The sequence below is a fragment of the Neodiprion fabricii genome, chromosome 3, assembly GCF_021155785.1.
Source record: "Neodiprion fabricii isolate iyNeoFabr1 chromosome 3, iyNeoFabr1.1, whole genome shotgun sequence".
Classification (NCBI taxonomy): Eukaryota; Metazoa; Arthropoda; class Insecta; order Hymenoptera; family Diprionidae; genus Neodiprion; species Neodiprion fabricii.
The window spans coordinates 35,900,386-35,913,484 of NC_060241.1; the positions used below are offsets into that span (position 1 = coordinate 35,900,386).

General features: G+C 40.0%; 1 protein-coding gene across 16 annotated transcripts in view; it reads left to right on the forward strand.

The window, feature by feature from the left end:
- Positions 1-13,099, forward strand: part of LOC124177529 (microtubule-actin cross-linking factor 1) — a 173,375-nt gene that overhangs the window by 109,695 nt on the left and 50,581 nt on the right. For 11 of the 16 annotated variants that reach the window (XM_046559962.1, XM_046559963.1, XM_046559964.1 and 8 more), the window contains one exon: positions 9,777-10,056. In XM_046559962.1, the coding sequence (XP_046415918.1) occupies positions 9,777-10,056 (280 nt within the window). Of the gene's footprint in view, positions 1-1,002; positions 1,227-9,776; positions 10,057-13,099 lie in introns of all 16 variants that reach the window. The other 5 variants (XM_046559975.1, XM_046559969.1, XM_046559976.1 and 2 more) reach the window with 1 other exon arrangement.

The following is a 13,099-nucleotide window of genomic DNA, read 5'->3' on the forward strand; positions in this document are numbered from 1 at the left end:
ACGCAAGTTTGGTATTTGTTGGGTTTTTTCATCTTCTTGGGGGAATTTGAATCGGTTTTGCAATTTTTCTGTCGATCGCGCAACTTATTTTTCTATTCGGCAATAACGAAATGTTGCTTACAGATTAGTAAACAGCTGATCACTGCACCGTTAGCCTTGATCTTGCCCACGCGTGTCGGCTCTAAATGGTCCTACGTCGTGTCCGTGACGCGTTATGCAAAAATTGTTTGTTACAGTATAATCGTTTATACATTCATTGATTTCTACATCGAATCTCGATGCGATCAGATTATTTATCGATATAATTTTACAGAAATTACTACAAATTTTATCAACGTACCGTGAAATTGACGGTTTGGTAATGATCGAGATGCTTTTTCAAGCTCATTGTCAGTTACGAATAGAAACTTTGCAAGCGTATAATTATAATAAACGGAGTTGCCTGAAAGAAAAATTCTTACATAATGACGTTGGAAAAGACGCGGCCGTTATCACAAGAAACGCTTAATAAAACCATCCTGTAATTTTTATTTTTATTTTTATAACTGGCTTTAAACACACTTACTATACTATCGCTATCTGGGATACCTATCCTCACTTGCATACACCCCTCACACACACACACACACGCAATCTTATCGCTACGTAACGAAGTGCGTGCACGCGATTCATGCCGCAGGTATTATTCAATTGTTTGATAATTAGCACGTGACTGTCTGCGTGCAATTAACTTATTTCTACAACGGACTATACCTGTACGAAGGCAACGAAATTTTATTCGGCGATCGAAATTTTCATACGAAGAATAAAAGAAGAAGCGTTTTTCAAACGTTTTACGTATTAAATTAATTTTGTCGTAATTTGTAATTACGTCTTGCCGAACGTAATCGACTTGAGAATTTTATTACCACCAAATCGGAAAGCAACGGAACTTCTCTGACTCGGAATTAACAACTGTCGATGTAAATCGAAGATAAATGATTGAAATAAAATGGAACGCAGGCTCCTCGATCGAGTCAACGAAGACCTCTAAAAGGGGGGAAAACGGAACACGTCGTATCGTCACTCGCATCGTCAGGAAGACGACGACGCTGACGCGCGGCGAGGAGAAAAGCGTTGCCGAGGATTTAACGAGGCGTGCTCAGCCGAAGGCTCTACACGATAATCGCTACACCACGACCGTTGCCATCGGCCAACGCGCACCACCAAAGCCAAAAACCGTTCGGGTAAGACGAGCGTTTCCTGTCACGGGCTAATTTTCCTTAACGATAGGTAAAGTAACCGCAGAAACTCGTGATTCTCTTGTTGTTTTTATTCATTCTTTTAAACCACATTCCCAAATGATTCTGAAATTAATTTGCGAGATTCTGCGAAAGAATCGGTACGATTAAAAGAGCGGTTCTCACTCGACGAAGTGTGAAGAAGTCCGAATCGAAGTTTGGAGAGAACGGTTTTTCGAAGTGGGGGTAAAAAAAAAAGGGTCGAAGAAAAAAACAGTTTCGTAATTAAAGAATCGAAACTGCATTTTGAACTTATAATTCGCCTGGATCCGACCGACGTGTGTCGGATTAGAAAAGAATGAAACTGAACAAAGTTGAAAGACGAGTTATTTGAGTGGGTTAAGGAATGTGTCCGACGGGCAGGACGTGTACTCCGAACGACAAAACGCATCCTTCGAGACCGATCCGGTGATGCGTTATACATCGTGCATCCTGGATCGTCGTGTAAGTCCTTCCCCGATTTCTCTGCCCGCACATTTGTCAGTATGCTGTGTAAAGTAGACGGCAATACCGTGCAAGTCGCGAATTTTCGCTTCGTCGAGCAGCGATATTTTTCCTCGCCTAATTAATCCTGCTATATGAAGATTAAAATTAAACGAGCTCCAATTTTCCTCGTCTCCGTCATGTTTCTGCTGCAGCAATGCTGCGTCCTTCGTAATCCTCGACTAGATCAGCCACGCACTTACTTACTCTCTATAAATGACCAAGGTGATCTTGCCGACGTGCCTGTATAACACTTTTACAGCCTGGTAGGTGTATCTGCGTGTTACCGTTGCAGGATAATTATGATCGCCAGCCATTGCCGTCACCTTAGCTTACAGAAGCCCGTTTTCGTCGTTCGTTGCACAATTTTCACCCCGTTCTAACGGACCGTGAACGTTAACTTGAACGATTATTATACGAAAAGCGTAGCGAACTTGGAAGCACGAAAAATTGCTTACTCGTTTCTTTTCACCTTGTAATTGCGTGTAACGAAGTATCGTTTAAACGGGCCGAATAAAGACAGCAAATTGAATACCGAGGTGTGTATTATGCGTAATATTAAAAAAATGTAGTTTCGTGGGCGCCAGTGTAACCTTTCGTTGGGATTTCCATAAGTTGAATCGTGCTCGATGCACGCCTACCTTATTTTACGGCCGATTTCGAGGACGCGAATACAAGGCTCGGCAAAATGATTATTATACGTGTCCTGTGCGACAGGAACGTAAATAAACTGACATTGATCGTTGAAACGCGTGCGTATACATGTATATTTTATACACATATATTTTTGCTGCATTAACAGTCGGTGGGCGAATTTAAAGTAGGTACAAGGTGGTAGGTAGGCACATCCCACATATGATTCCTTACTACAGCCGATGTATATCTATACGATTGTAAAATGTACGATACTCGCCCTGTCACATGCAGCGTGTATGTATCGCCAGAAGAGCCATCTTGAATATTTAACGTTTGGAAAACAGGTTGACCTCGCAAGATTTCAAATCGATTCCGAAATCGCTTCGTAATCTCGCTCGGTTCGTTGTTATTTTTTTAAGAAATTCCAACGGGAATGAAATGTATCGAGGAAACGAAAATATCCTTTCGTTTATTTTCAAGTTTAACGTAATTTTATGTTCCGTTACTTTGCTGCAAAATTCCTCTCGACTTGACAAAATAACGAGCGTGTCTTTGTATTGTATTAAATATATTAATTATACGGATTTTAAGAATTGGAAATTTTTCGTTATTCAAGTATAACGATATTTATATATGTATGTATATGTATAATAATAATTTATCTATCTCCGCGGAATAATCTCGTGCAAATACATGTAACGCGCCAAGTGTGCATGTGTATCGCATTGCAGGCACACACGCGTCATACCTACGATAGGTACGTGTAACGCTTTAATTTTAAGTACGATCGCCGGTCGACGCAACATTGCCATAAGAGTTGAGAAATGACGTCAACGACGTGAGGCAATACCTAGGCCTTCTTGTGCTTCGAGGACGGAATGAAACGCCGTTACAGCTCTTGGCAGGATTCACACTTTCCTCCGTTCCGCGAGTCGCCGATTTCTTTTATTTCAGTTTTTATCTCGCTTCGAATGACGATCGCGAACAGGAATTCGATCAATTTCAATGTCAGCGTCGACATTCGGCAACCGCACTTTGTCACAGATCAATTTTTGCCTGCAGATATTAAGTAAGCGCAGAATCGATTTTCAAATTTTTATCAAAAGAACTTCCAACACCTCTTTGGAGAATATACGTAGTCATTAAATTGCGTGTATAAATAAAATGGTAATTAATCTTTCTTTTTCCTTACTCTTGATAATAAAATTTAACGACTGCATATTTCGGACCTAAAGATCGATTCTCCAGAGACGTCAGGTTCGTCATTTCCTCCTAAACCTTCGTCGAGGTCATCTTACAGAGCTCGTGGAGAGATTGAACGAGCTTATTTTAATACAACTTTCAGTCATTTACATACGTGTAATATGTATGTACACCCGTCGGTTCTCTATACTGCTGCACCGACTCAATCCGAATGACTTTGCTAACTCGATTCACAGGTTATTCACACCTATTATCCTCCTTCTTTCTCTCTTTTTTCATCCCGGCAAGGTGATAAAATCGAGATTTTAGACCGAGATTCGCGTCCAGAGTGAAGCCTGAGCATTTCTTTTTTTTTAACGGAACTTGTCTATCAACTTATTTTTATTTCTTATTATTTTATAGTACCTAGCTGTTCGAAGGTGTCGGCGATGAAAATTTTATTTTGCTCCAGATACGCGTTTTATACTTTTACGCTTCCTCTTACGATTATTATTACCGTTGTTATTATGATTATACGCTCTTGAAAATTTGCCTCGAGTTTAACGGAGGATCAGCGATCGTTTAATTACCCAGCCAGGGATTGTGTTTTAACATTTTCGAGATAATAGATAATTATTGGCCTGCAATATTTTATCGCTGCGTACAGTCTTGTTGAATGAAAGAGAGAAAGAGAGAGAGAGAGAGAAAGATAGTAAGCCCTCACCGCTGCAAACGGGTTCAACCTTCGGCTAGATCTAAAAACTTGAGCTATTAATTATTGATTGAAGAAGGCTTAATAACAGACTTACGATCCACTGGATTCATTATCACTATGAAATTATGTCATAAACGAATACGCTGGCGTAATCCGGGAATTCGAAGCGTCTCTTGGGCGTTCTGTGTGTCAAAAAATAATCCAATTAAAAGAGAGAGAGAAAAAAAAAGATAAACCGCGAAGTCATTGCTTGAAAGCTGAGCATTTCGGCTGGAGTCTATAGACTCGAATTTAATCAAATCAACATTCCACTTGACTCAGAAAAAAAAAAAACGTTAATGCTAACCAATGAATTTGAATCATGATACCGAGTTAGTCCTCCAGTTTTACGAAGTTCAACGAAATTAAAGAAGTTCCGTGCACATATACTTTCGGCATTGAGCGAATCTTACTTATAAATATGATACACTTGAAAAGTTTCAGTCCTGATGCCTTGTGACGTTTCAATTATTTTTTTTTTTTCTTTTTTTTTCTTTGCCTCTTTACTCTTTTGGCGATACTATTGTTACATAAATTTCTTGCATCCAATTTGTGTAACCCGAATCTTACAACTACAATTTTTTATTTTCTTCCGGCCAGCTGCACTGTATTTACCTAAGAAGTGTTTAAAATTTACTCAGTCTTATTATGAACTAGAGAAATGACTCGTGCCCGGCATTGGGAATAAAAAGAACAATCTGCTCGCTCTGCTGCACTTGCAGCGTACACCGATCGGTATCTCGATCCGAAGAGAGCCGATTTGCAGGTGTACGACGACGTGCCTTCAGGGAGGAAATAAGGTGCGCAATGTATATATTAAACGGTAGTTGGAATTGCACGGCAATTGTTGCGGCGAAATTGTCGTGAATCATTCCGGAGATATCGCATACCTGCCAATTGGAGTTCGTTCTTCTTCGACCTCCTTGCTCTCATCTTCTTGCCGCGGGATCGGAGCACCGTGAAAATTACGGATTAATTTTATTACAGCGCTCGGCGAGCTTGCCTTGCTGCGGGCTTTCTCCGACTACTCTGCAGGTCTTTTTTCATTTTTATTTTTAAGGATCACGAGTGTCTATCCTTGTGACAGTTTCATCTCTGCATGCGGTATGTCGGTGCAGGTTGTGTCGTAGGGGAAAGTCGGGTAACGTGTCAAGTGCACTCTTGGATTGCCATCGTCACTTTTGCCGAGTAGATATTGCATGCGGAATATCGGAAACGGGATGTTTTCGGGAGGCTTATAGCTGTAAGGAAAATTTGAAGAAAATTGGCAGGAAATTTGCACGTGTCTAGTAAAATCGGGAAATTTCCGGGAATTTGGGGGTGTTTACCTTACCGGTGTACGATTGTTTGAAATGTAGAAAATTACTCTACGTCAGAAAATTGAGGGGATTAGTGGGAAAAGGATACAAAGTGAAGAAAAATATGGCTTTTGGAGGAGTTTTAAGAATTGATAAATTGATGTCGAGCACTGTGTGAAATTTACGAAATACGTAAACAAGTACCAAAAACAGTCAATACTCCCAGATTGATGTTTCTACCCGCATGTTTCGAAATGATGGCTAATCCTAATCTTCCGTTAGTTTCTTAATATTGAATTGTTTATTGATATATTTGGAAATTGAGTTTGAGCAAAATTGAACCGAAAGAAAAATTGGACCATTTTAACTCACGCGACGGAGACGTCCGATGTCTAATTTCTAACTAACTTGCATGAAAAAAGTGACTTTTTTAGCATAGTTAGGGCGAAACCAGTCCTGGAGAATGTTTATTTTCGTCTGGAAAACCGGGAAATGTCAGGGGATTTGATGTGTCATCGAAGTCAGACACCCTGACATTGCTCCTTTATAGTCAGGGTCTTTACAAGGCCTGGGATGTTTTTTTTTTTTTTTTTAATACCTTGGTAGTAATCCAGACGCATAAAGACACAGCAGCAGGAAAGTTTAATTTTATCTTATCGTGTTCCCAAATTTTGTTGAAAAATAAGCCGCGATACGGATTATAGGGTACCTTTAAGTACATTGTTGAGAGTTAACCCAAACGTTGTGTTCGATTCCGACCATCAACCGTTACTCTCCTCTATTCTTTATTGTACTTTCTAACTTCCCAGATTATCGACTGCAGAGATTTTCGTTGCGGATGATACCAACCAGCGAACCGAATTGCCGTTGCAGACCATGGGATGAATTACTTGAACCGAATCGGAGATAAATGTCGGAGAATAAGAAACTTGGAGAATTAATCGAAGTGACCGTTTTCACAGTTTCGTTGTTGCAGACTTATGTCGTCTCCACTATACGGAGCGATTTTTTTGTCAATTGACATCTCGATTCGATAGAGCTGTCATGATTATTATCTTTAATTTAAAAATTTCACCGAAATACGAGATTCCCGATACCGATTCTGTCACAACGTCCACAGCCGGCGTTTCCTCGTGTAAATACACAAACACGTACGTACACGTGTACATATATATAGCCAGATGACACAATCGGTAAATATAGATGTATCGTAATGAAGGTACGGCACACAATGTATATGGGTTATGTAACGTAATTTCCTTTATTAAATTTTTTTAAATATTGCTTTTTGTTAACGCGCAAAAAGCATCAGCACTGAAATTCAATGACGAGGTGATTAATGAAATGTCGAAAAAAAGTCGCGCCTGATTCGAAAGCCACCGTCGATCAAGCAGCTGCGAAATTAAATATCGAGGGATTCGTTCGTCCATCGATTTACGAAGACGAAGCGAGCCGCGTCTGTTCATCGTTCGAAATACCTTTCGCGAGATGATCTCGAGGGCTCTTAATCAAAGGGCAATTAAAATACGATTGAAACGCATCGCACGCATAGCTTCTCGCGATATCGCATTAAATTCTTCGGCTGCAGTATCGCGTCGCTGGCCTTGCGCCAACTACTCCAGAATAGACGATAATCATGCCCCGATTTAGTATACGGTTCTATTTAATGTAAGAGCGATCTTCCTTGGTTCGTTGATCCATCGTTGAAGAAGACGATCCGTTACGATAAAACCGTTTCATCGACATTTTTTTTCTCTTTCCTCCTCTATCCTTGTAATAGATCAGTGTATTATCTATCGTTTGGTACGGATGAGTGCACCTATACAGGGCACGTCGTGTCGACTTGTTGGTGGTTCCGTGTATTTTTAACGCTATGAAATTGTTCGTACCGTAGATAATAACTCGTCAAATAACGCGACGTGATGTTTGTTCAGAATTGATAATATTTTTTTCTCACCTTTTACGTACCAATTATCTACTGCCGAAAAACATCTTGAATTTACCAAAAAAAAAAAAACAAGAAAAACAAACGATGGTATATGTGAGATAATAAAATAATCACTACGTGCGGTTCGCTAAACCTTTTCACGTGTGAAATGGTTGGTTCTCACCGTACGTTTACTTAGGATTGAATTTTACACCATCACACGATCGTCGTCGGTGAAGCAATTCATGGACAATGTTGAAAATAGGTCCTGCTAAAATTTCTAACGTCAAGTTGTAAAACGCGGGGTTTTTCGTCGTCGAATTTTAAAAATTCCATGCGACGTGTACGCCATATATGAGCAAGTCGGAGCGAAGTGTTTGCTATTCTTGATAATTTAACGTTTCGTACAACGAACGCTCGTAAATCCCGACGAATACAGAAAACTGTTGAAACAGTTTCATTTTACAATCCCATCGTCTTAAACCTCTGAAAGCTCCGAAACAATAACCGTTCTCATGCAACCGAAAAACCACGAGAAGCATATTTCATCTTTGGACTAATGGCGTTCGAATATTTGTTTTCTTAGATTAGGTTCACTGCGTTTCAGCTGTAAACATACTCGCTGTTGTATGCATAAATGCACGAATGCTCCGCAAATCTGATCTGCAGCCACAACGTAACTTTGGTTTTCGCGAATCGCTGAGATTTACGATGATGCAAAAAGTCTGTCTTATCCGATGAATGCGTGGGTTGAATTGTACAGCTTGGTTCTTTCGACTGCTCTCAGCTTGATTCGTTTACGTACACGCTTACATGTGTGTAATTTCATGAATGCGCCAAGAAATGAATGTAAATAAAACTATAAGTAAGCATTGTTAACAAATGAGTCATTATAATCGAGCTCGTCATCTTTACAGAGGTAGCTTAATTTTACATTTAATTAACTTTTAATTCATTCGCTTTCTCATGCTGTGAAGATAAGAATGCAAAAAAAAACAACAAGAATTTATCTCCCAGAAATTACTTCAGACATACATATACGTATGCATACCTATATTATCGCGGAGCGCTATTGAGTAGTTCAAATTGCGTCATATTTGCGTCAGATCTATGAGAGCATGTATAAAAGTTATGTATAGCACGCCTTTTAAATCCGTGTCTGCAGATATAGAGGAATTTTAGACGATCGACTTATACATATCCAGTAAAACGGTTCAGGATTCGCGATGAGGTGAAATTAAATAACGATATTCAATTCACGGCGCTACCTTTGACTCTTCCTGCAAAAATGTAATCCTTGCCATGCGCTCGATGAATCACAAGCATCACGAGAATATATATATATATATATATATATATATATACATTCCGCGATGTCGTCGGAGAAGCTCGTCGTCTGATTAGAGAGTCAGCCGCCGTGGTTAATATCGCGGAGGAAAATCGTGAAAGGTTAAACTCGCCATTATCCGCACCGTTAAATCAACATCGGCACTTCCCTCGTCACGAAAGTTACAGAGTTTCTACCACCGGCAATATTTCACCTCATTACAAACGATTCATCTCCACTCGATTTCCACATTCAATTCATGCTCACCACGTCTAGTTATTTCGCATCTTTTTTTTTTCTTTTTTTTCTTCATCTTCTCATTTTCTCGGAGCTCGGTTCAAGAGCATAGTTTTTAGTTGTTCTTACTTGCGGTATAGACGCGTCTGTGTGAAATAACAACGGATCTCTTCGGACAGCATCGCGGACGAGGTAAAATCACCGAAGCCGTGGAGCGGAGAGAAGAAAAAGAAAGTATATAACGAACCGTATAACAGTTCGACACATCGTCACTAATTCACGTTGCTCAGCGAACAATCTTTTTTTTTTTTTTTTTTTTGCGGGTGCAACATTTTAGCGCCACTTAGGGACGGAATGTTCTACCTAACTTCTTTCACACGTGCGGCAGAGGTTTTCATTGAATAAGTAGGTAATGTACAAACGTCTGTCGGCCCAACTTCGATATCATTTAAAATATACTCACAATCAGTGTGGGTATATACCTTGAAAAAAATATGAACAGAAACGAAAGTAGGAGAATATTCGTTGCAGATTGTAAAATAATTGACAAGATATATAAAAACAAGTCGTTCCGCATGTTTGACGAAATCGATTAATTGTCACCCACGGCAGGTTTTCCTAATTTTTTTTTTCTCTTCCCCGGTTGTTCCAGATATCCGACATCGTCGTTGGCCAGGAACCGAACGTAACAGCACGCGAAGCTCTCCTGAGATGGGCCCGACGTTCTACAGCCCGTTACCCCGGGGTCCGTGTCTCGGACTTCACGGGTTCCTGGCGAGACGGCCTTGCCTTCAGTGCGCTTCTGCATCGCAACAGGCCAGACCTCGTCGATTGGCGAAGTGCCAGGTCAAGCCAGGCCCGCGAACGCCTCGACAGGGTTTTCCACATCGCCGAGCGCGAGTACGGCGTTACCAGGCTTCTCGATCCCGAAGGTAAGGAGGACCTCTCGTCCCGACCTTGAATTTTATCGCAGAGAAAATAAACGAGGATGCAGATTCGTGTCGACGACGGCAACGATGATACGGAACGAAGCAGCGTGCCTAGTTTCAAAGATTACGGAATAAATCGGACGCGTAAGGTATGGCCAAGGTCGTTTAAAGTATCGGAGAACCGATAAACGCAAGAACGGTGGGATAAGAAAGAAGGAAGGAAAAGACAAGCGTACGCAATTACCGTCCGAATGAATTTAACGCGAGATCTGAGAAACTGGTGAAGATTATACGCGATACTATTCGACTCGCATTGCCAAGATCATTTCTTTCTTTCGCAATTGGATGAGTATACTCACAGGCATTTGATTTTGCGTTCGCCTTGTTTGTTTTTCAAATTTTTATACTCTCGCTTATGTATTTTGTGCCACGATCTATGTGCGCTACTTTGAATAGAGGTTTTTTTTATCATACAATATCACGCGAGAGGCACCTTAACTTCTGACGTGCAAACGTGTAGCTTGAAACCTTAGGGCCACGACGTGCATCGAGCGTTTCGTGATCGGTGTATCGCTACTTTATTTCAGTGTAAGATCTCGCCTTGCGATTATACCATTCAGGTATAAACGAACAAACTTTTACTTCTCGCGAGTTTTTCGCTCTTCGATGTGAAACTAACTGTCTTGCTTGATGCCAGTTCTCGTGCCTCTCGCCAGTTTACCCATATGTTTTTCTTTTATAAATATCCCGTTTATTCATGTTTACTGCGTGACGAAGTCGCGTGAGAAGAGCTATTTTATTTTATTATTCTTTCCTTTATCCACATAGTCGATTTGAAGTTAAGAACTTTATTCCCGGCTTAACATCTTTAAATACCAAATTTATTTCTATTCGTTCGAATTGTCTGTCTATTTCATTGATCCGCTGTAACACTGCATACGGTCGTGACCACAACTGGCCTCTGTGGTCAGGAAATGCAAATGGGATCGAGAACTTTACGATCGATGGATGTTGCGTCGTCTTAGAATCGTCAGAGATCGATAGGTCAAGACTATCGTGTCTCGCCTAATGGAGAGAAGGATCTTCTCCTTCTCTTTCTATCTTTTCTCTAATGCCTATCTGCAATGTGAAAAATCAGCATTATCAATCTTTATCATCCAACATCTCCGACACGATTGAGTTATAATAATAGCCACGAGTCATCAGGTAACGATCTCAAAGTGAAAGATGCCTCATCGACTCACGATCACCAATTTGAAGATAATGTTCAAAGTTTTGTTTTATCTGTACAATTATTGTTTGTCATTTTCACTTCATCCCAAGTAGAACAAACGGGACAAATCAAGGAGTTTTTCAGACTCTCTTCGTTTCTTTGAAATTCTTACTACCAAGCCGAACGAGAACCTTTGAGAAATCTCATTGTTTCAACTCGTTACATTGTTCGCGTATAGTTGAATGCGCGAATAACGTATGTAACTATACTTATATTCAGCTTCAGGTAAGCATATCTTTTAGGAACGTGCGAAATGCGTCCTTTTGCATGTTTCGTTCCGTTGTTTCGGCTGCCAGGCTATAAAATGTTTTTCACTTGGGGTTTAATTTTTTTCATTGAATTTTTTTTCTCTCTCCTTTTGTTTAGAACTTCCGGTTCCATTGACAATTTATGCTGTATAATTTACAGGCTGTACGACGAAGCCTTTTTTTTTCTTCTTACCTAATGCTCACAATTACTCACAGGTACTATAATCGACCTGGGAATAATACAGGAGATAGGCATCTCGAACAAAACATTTTTAGCATATCCTAGAAACGAGCGAAATTCAGCCATAGTTAAAACGAAAATATGCTAATATTAAATCCCAATAAATAGCAAACAACGATTCAGTGTTTTTATCGAAACCAGCTCTTTTATATTTCAAACAAGGAAATAAGTTTAACCAGGTCGTCATTACGTGACGCGAATATGTTCTTCTCTTTCTCTTCTTGAGTTACTTGTGCAGTGTCTCTAATCTTGGCCGGTTTAAATTATTCGCGTATTTTTTCGTGGACTCTCCCCCCTCCCCCGCCCCACCTTGTGAAACAATGGTGAATTACTTTTTCGCAACTCGTAACGACTGCAGGTAGAAATTCGTAGGAGTATGGCGCTTGTACAGCGGTAAGGATGTGGGATGTATACCGTTTTATTTTTCTGTCACGGTACTTGCAGCTGTATCCGGCGCACTCCTGCGACCAAGAACCAGAATTCCTGGCTCTGCAACCAATTGCATTCATTCCTTGCACGAACTCATGTATCTACATAATATATAAGTTGTTTCTCGTCGCGCTGACGTCATTGCGATTCAGAAACTTCCGACAACCTTATAATGATATTCCTTTGTCGTCATAATTTTCATTGTTGCGTACAGTAACAGTCTACGGTCTTAGAAATCACGAGGCTAATCGCGATGCCAATTTGTCGAGTTGCCCAACAGTTTTTATATCATTATTTCACAGCCTGCAGGAACCAGAAATGTAATTAATCTCAGAAGTTTTTTTTCTATAACTTCCTGCTAGAAGTTATCTTTTCTTTTTTACGATCACGAACACTGAGAAAAATGTTTGTTCACTGTTAACAAAAGTATATTTGGATATGGCGAAGCAAATGTTTGATTCGAATATGATTCGTTAATTGTTGAAAAATTTTTATCGATCATTACTTTGTTCAACTAAAATTTAATAGTAATAACGTTTTTTAACAATAAATAATAAAATCTTTTCTCAGTGAAGGATTAGAATATATTTTGAGTTTATCCAAAGTGGGTGGTCATCGTTATTGCAGGGAACTTTTATCGTACCGACGAGTCGCGCTTTGTACGAGTCAAATATTGTACATACATACATATGCATATAGAATCAAATAATAGTTTATACTATGAATCGCAACGTTTGCTAGGCTACGTGTAATTGATCCGCCCTAGACACTATAAAAGGTTCGAGGCACTAAGGCGTGCACGCCGGAAGTGCACACCGGCTTTAACGATCCGTATCATATTTTACATTCTATATG